Source organism: Takifugu flavidus, chromosome 1 (assembly GCF_003711565.1).
Source record: "Takifugu flavidus isolate HTHZ2018 chromosome 1, ASM371156v2, whole genome shotgun sequence".
In the NCBI taxonomy this organism is placed as follows: Eukaryota; Metazoa; Chordata; class Actinopteri; order Tetraodontiformes; family Tetraodontidae; genus Takifugu; species Takifugu flavidus.
In genome coordinates this window covers 16,425,804-16,432,019 of record NC_079520.1, presented here as the reverse complement: position 1 = coordinate 16,432,019, position 6,216 = coordinate 16,425,804, and the positions used below count along the sequence as shown (strand labels likewise).

At 48.8% G+C, this 6,216-nt stretch overlaps 1 protein-coding gene across 2 annotated transcripts; it reads left to right on the top strand.

Annotated features, from left to right (window-relative positions):
* The first annotated feature begins 655 nt into the window (after window positions 1-655).
* On the top strand, window positions 656-6,056 carry mazb (MYC-associated zinc finger protein b (purine-binding transcription factor)). Of its 2 annotated transcripts, none has more exons than XM_057043378.1 (7): window positions 656-1,612; window positions 1,803-1,953; window positions 2,300-2,727; window positions 3,234-3,481; window positions 3,581-3,653; window positions 3,756-3,927; window positions 4,191-6,056. In XM_057043378.1, the coding sequence occupies exons 1-7, from the start codon at window positions 1,580-1,582 to the stop codon at window positions 4,532-4,534; spliced, it is 1,449 nt and encodes a 482-aa protein (XP_056899358.1). In that variant the 5' UTR covers window positions 656-1,579; the 3' UTR covers window positions 4,535-6,056. The 2 variants fall into 2 exon arrangements, with proteins under 2 accessions (XP_056899358.1, XP_056899368.1); XM_057043388.1 differs by having other exon boundaries at window positions 658-1,612; window positions 3,581-3,644.
* The last annotated feature ends 160 nt before the right edge of the window (window positions 6,057-6,216 follow it).

Genomic DNA, 6,216 nt, shown 5'->3' with positions numbered 1-6,216 from the left:
TAATTTATCATAATAATTGACTCTTTACAAAATATTGTGACGGAGAAAAAAAAACTAGATTAATTATAGATTTCTAGTCCAAGCAATCACAACAGTTAAGGCAGATATTTTTAATCTAGTGATTACTTGTCCAGGTTTTGGATTGCTTGCAAAACATTTGTGGCTAATGAAGCGCTATAAAAAAGAGAAAATTGATTTTTCATTGTTGAACTGACACAAACACGAGACCAAATGGCCAATCGTACACACAATTTACACAAAACATAACGATGTAAAAAGTATCCGTGATTTATCCAAACCCTACCATGTCCAGTATTTACAATCATTTAAATTTACACGAATTGAAGCTGAGATTCAGGTCACTTTTAGAAATACCAATTTAAAAAGACGACTATTTCATATTTCGTTTATTACATTTGTGACAGATTGTTACTACTCAGAGATGCTCTCAACTCACTGGGGGACCATATGAGGTAAAAATGAGACGGTTAATCTGTTTAGGCTGAAATCTGCTTAATCTATTGTTTGTGTATTCTGTTTTTCTTCTCCCCGTCATGACATCATTATTCTACGCCGACACGAGGCTCTGCCCACTCCCCTTTAATATGCGTCTGTCATCTCGCTGTTGACGTAAAAACACTCACCGCTGTTCCACCGATGTTTGCCGCGGTGAGCGTTTGCTACGGTCGCCCCCCAGAAACCGCGGAGAAAAACAACGCTGCGTTGGCTTTACTGTCGGCCGACTCATCCCGCGGAAAGACGGAAAAGGAAACTAAACCCCTTTAAGAGCAAGTGGGACACAGCGGTGCGAGAAAAGGAGAGGAGGGGGAGAAGAAAGAGGAATTAAAAAAGAAAAGGAAGAAAGAGACAGGGAGGGAGGAGGGAGAGCGGGCGATAAAAAAAGAAAGATGACATCCTCGCAGCTGAACGGCCGAGGTGGAGCGATAGGCTGCGGCCGGGCGGGAGCGCCGCTCGCCGGGGTCAGGGCTTGAATCCAACAACGAGGCTTCGACAGACACCCGATTGGCCTATTCAGGGGAAATCGGAAAAATAGATTCATAAATTAAATACAAAGCACGATCCGCTCTACCGCAAGATGCGTGTAATAACCCATATTTGCTCTCTTGCGTAAAAAAAAAACCATTTTCACGTAGAATGGTTTGCATTTATCGCTAAAGTGTAATTCTGTGTTATGCGGTTCTTTGGTAAGTTTTTTTTTTAAGGAAAGCAATTTTGTTGTGTGCTGGTGCGTTACAGTGAGGTGAAGTGTTTAGGCATTAAAGTTAGAAACCAAAGAGAGAGCAGCGGGCCGCTACCGGAGCTGGCCTGCCCCCCCTGGCCGCCTGCGCTGCCGCCTGCGTTAAACAGCTGCGTGCGCTTTAATGTTCGGCTTTCGGCTACCTCAATGAGAGCAGAAACTGCAGATTTTTTTGCTATCCTTGCTTCCCCGCGTCGGCCCGTCGTTTCTACCGGAGGAGAGGCGCCTCGATCAGCGTTTGCGCCCATGCAGACCATGCAAAGGCTGCTCTCCTTGATCTCAATCAGCTGGTTTTTGTAATCTCCATCGCTGTGGCGCAAAATGGATGCTACTTGGAACAATTTCATCTTCCAGGTAGGCTCGCCGAGCATGGCCGTTTCTTTCTGCTTTCCTTTTGCTGCCCCCTTCAGTGACTGTATGTGTGCACGTGTGTGTGTGTGTGTGAGCCTTACTTTTTTTTTTTTTTTTTTACATTAAATGCACTATAAAATAATCCTGTGACTTCTGTTTACATTTGGTGACGGCCTTTTACTTGCTTCCCCAGAATACTCCCACTCAAAACCAAGTGGATGGGAGCCTCCAATCAGAGCTCATCTCGGTGCATACCAGCTCTCCCCAAACCCCACCTACAGAGCACATAGCGCAGCCTCCATCCACTGTGGACACTGCTGCCCTCAGTGAGGATCCCCTGCCAGGTGAGCAGAGCAGAACGGCACTCCTTACCTGTGAAGGTGTGAGAGAAAACCCCTGACGAGGACAGTGAGAAAAGGGCAGATGTGGACAGACGGGACAGATGTGTCTCTGCTTTAACGTTGGTCGATTGCTGCAACAATGACAATAACGTGAAAACAGCTAATTTAGTTCAGATTGATTGCACGGATTAAAATAATTAAAAAAACAAACAACATTGTTTTTAGTCCTCCATGGAGGACAAAAATGAACTGTCCTCATAAATCAAGAAAAACCCACGAATGACCCTTTTACAAATAAATGTGTCATTTTCTTTTTTATTGTGCTCTCTCCTGCCTCCCTGTGGTCCAGTGAAACCAGTGTCTCGGCCGGGCCGTGTGCCCCACATCTGTGCCATCTGCAACAAGCAGTTCAAGAACAACTACAACCTGCGGCGGCACCAGTCGGTCCACACTGGGGTACGCATGAAGGACAGGGCCAGAGAGCAGGCGGAGGGGGCAAAGGAGGGAGCGGCCGGCCAGGTGGTGGCAGTGATGGCCCCGTCGGCCATGGCGGTGGGGGCCGGAGGGAGGGTGGAGAGGACAACTGTTCCCCTCTCCCTGCTGCACCTCTCCGCACCTCCCCTTCTCGCCCCTCCCGACTTGCTGGCGGGAGCCCAGCAGCCTCCCCTGGGTAGTCAGGATGGTGAAGGGGCGGCCATGCCGAGCATAATGGCTAGCGTTAACCCCCACGCTCCACCTCCTGCTGCTGTCGTCATGGCCACTGGGGCGACAGTACAGGTGGGTCAGGGCCTTGTGGAGATGGCTGTTGTCAACCCCTAAACCTTCAAGCTCGTTGTTTCTTACGTTACCCCGGCAACGCGGTGCTTAATCCACAGCCTTGGTTTACTGTCGCCGGTTGCCCAAACTCTCCTGTTTTTTTTTTAAGTTGAAACAGTGTTGATGTAAACTAACTGCTTTAGAAACCAGTATATTCCATTAAGGGATACTGGAACAACCCCACCCCCCCCACCCCCACCCCCCCATCCCATGCTCCCCTGCATGTTCTCAATAACACGACAGCAGATAAAGTTAACTGGGAAGGAGTTCACCAAAGGTGCCGATCCAGTGTCGGGAGATGGTTTGCAGAAGAGATGAGGAGCAATTTAAATCCAAACAGGATGTTTTGTCAGTGCACTTGCATGGAATGAAGAACAGAGCAGCCGGCGGCATCGCCGAGCGTGCCAGAAACCCCCTCTCCAGCCTAAACTCTAGAGTGTCCTTATCTGTCTCTGGTTTTGCCTCAGCGGCCCTCAAATCCCAACCCCAACCCCGTGAGGAAGAACCACGCCTGTGAGACGTGCGGTAAGGCTTTCCGCGATGTTTACCACCTCAACCGCCACCGCCTGTCCCACTCAGACGAGAAGCCTTTCTCCTGTCCCATCTGCCAGCAGCGCTTCAAGAGGAAAGACCGTATGAGTCACCACGTGCGCTCCCACCAGGGCGGCGTGGAAAAACCCTACATCTGTCCCCAGTGTGCCAAGGCTTTTTCCAGGTAAGGCCACGGACCCGTCAAAGTCTTATTGTTTGTCTATTAAAAACTGGCACTGACGAGCTGATAAACAGAAGTGTTCTTTCTCCTTCCTCCCCCAAGGCCTGACCATCTAAACAGTCACATCAGACAGGTGCATTCCTCAGAGAGACCCTTCAAATGTCCGGTACGTCAGGTGGCTACACTCTTTTTCTTCTTTGACTCAGGAATAAATCAGAATTGGCTGCTTCCTTCCCGTTGGCTAATCCCAGTCAGTATGTTTGCATTGATCTTTCAGACCTGCGAGTCCAGCTTTGCCACCAAGGACCGCTTACGTGCGCACATGATCCGCCACGAGGAGAAGGTCCCCTGCCACATCTGTGGGAAGCTCCTGTCTGCTGCTTACATCACGGATCATATGAGGGTGCACAACCAGTCGCAGCACCACGCCTGCCATCTCTGTAACCGCAGTAAGTCGGGCTGCTTGGTGCCCCCATCCAGTCCGCAGACGAGCCGGGTTTTCTGTCCTACTGGGCACAAACCCTGTCCTTTTCCGTCCAACTAGTCGTTCTGCCTGGTAGAACAGGAAACCAGGCTCGTCTGGGGCCCTTGAGGACTGGATTTGGCCAACATTTGTGTTGCCATGGTTATTCTCCACACGCACATGTTCCACCTGTCAGACAACACCCTGTTAAATGTTCCCCCTCTCCCCTCCTCCCCTCCCTTGTGTCAGCCTTCACCACACTGACGTACCTGCGCGTCCACGCCCAGAAGCATCACGGCCAGGAGTGGAAGGAGAGTCCCAGCGGTTTCGGGGGCACCGGCTCCGGCGGGGTCCTGGTCTGCCATCTGTGCGGCGTCCACTGCAAAACGCCCACCCAGCTCCAGGGTCACATGGGCACCCACGCAAACAACCAGGGTGCCCCGAGCCCCATCACGTCCAACGTGGCCGCCAGCAGCTCCGTCACCCTTAGCAACATGGTGACGGCACCCACGGTGTATGTCACGGGGAACACGGTGGTGGATCTGCTAGTCACAGACTGCTCGAGCATCGCGGCGCCACAGCCTCACAGTTAGCAGCGCAGGGTTTAGCAATAATAGCGTCGCCCGCCCCCCCTCGCAGGCATGTTTAGGGTTGAGGGTGGGCGGCGAACGCTGCGGGGCGTCGGACTCACGTGGATGTAGCAGGTTATTCCTGAGTGCTCTCGTGCATTTAAGACTCTAATGAATCTCTTCTTTTGAGCGTCTACTGTATTAACCCCCCCTCTGTTCATGCCCTCAATCCTGGCGTTTGCTGCTCGCTGCAAGTGCCCTGAGTACTGTAAATCTCACACCAGCTCTGATCTTACCTCCATTTTTGCAGCTTTCTTACTCAGAATCCAAATGGCTTTGCATTGAAGCGAAACGGGGAGAGATTAGCTCTCTAGTGTCACAAACACAGCAACGAGGAAGCTGTGTGTGTTGGGTGTGCGTGTATGCCTGTCTAGCATGTTAGCTTGTTTGTTCACACTAAAAACGGACTCGTTTTCTTTCTTTCTTTTGTTGCAACGCCTGTTTACTCGGCCTTGATTCGAGGGCTGTTGTACATCGAAATCAGGACAGACGACCACGATCCCGTCGCGGTCCCCGGTGAAATTGTGGGATGTATCCGTGCATTTTCTAATGGTACAGACTTGATTTGTGTCAAGCACCTTAGCTGTTATCGTTTGATTGGGTGTCAGATTGCTCCGAGTCTTCCGTGTCATTTAAGGGAAAAAAAAAAGAAAAAGATCTCGCACCTGAAAAAGAACACAAAGGACATTTTGCATGAGTATAAGCTAGCTCACACAGGCTTATCGTTAAGGTCACACCTAAAGAAACTCGTAGTATCTTCGCTCAGTCGGTCGTCTGAAATCAGCAGTAATAGTTTTAAAATCGTCGATTTGTTCTGATCTGCTTTCACATCGCTGCCCGCTCGGTTGATGGGAAGCGTCGGCGCTGTGGATCATTGGTTTCATCCAAATGAACTCTGTATAGCACACAAAGGTTCTCGATGCAAGTTCTTCACGCGACATCTTAGGGGCCGACTGTCAGCCACGTGGCTTCGCCGGGTTCAGGATGAAAAGGAACGACCCCAGTTTCCCGCTGGAGTGCCGCTTCACTTCTGTGTGAAATTTGAAAGTTCTCTCTTCCTTTCCTTTGTGTTTTTTTCTTTTCTGTTGAGAAAGTAGTGATGTATTTTTAAAAGTTGATTTTAATTATTTTCCCCATCACACTAAAAAAAAAAAAGAAAGAAAAATAATACCTCTACTCTAGGATTCTGTAAATCTCTTGTGATACATCGTAATGCCTTATCATACTCGACTGCATTTTAATTCTTTTATGATAAAATATTTCAAATCATAGTCATGGATTCATTACGAATATTAATGGGATGTATTTATATTTATATTTTTATATTTCTCAACAGTATGCATGTCTAAAATGTTGTTAGAGCAAAAAAAAAACATTTTTAAAAAAAGTGACGCTCACTACAGTTATGTTATTTTGTAGACGACGTAGAGATCATGTCATTATTTTACAATTTGGGGAATTTAAAGTAAAAATGAGTTAACAGGCATTGATTTGTGTGCTGGTCTGTGTGTCTCGCTGCTTTTGAATCCACATAAATCTCAACACGCTCAACGCAGAACGATCCACACAAGATAAAGGAAAACAATTCATGCACGGCAGAAAGAGTCGGGACCGTCTGCACAGTCTGCAGCCCGGCGTGCCCCCGG

Bases quoted from the DNA above. Each gene is read 5' to 3' on its own strand.
- mazb (XM_057043378.1), top strand. From the start codon at position 1,580: ATGGATGCTACTTGGAACAATTTCATCTTCCAG. The intron at 2,728-3,233 runs GTGGGTCAGGGC...GTTTTGCCTCAG, and splicing joins CCACTGGGGCGACAGTACAG to CGGCCCTCAAATCCCAACCC. The intron at 3,654-3,755 runs GTGGCTACACTC...TTGATCTTTCAG, and splicing joins TCAAATGTCCGGTACGTCAG to ACCTGCGAGTCCAGCTTTGC.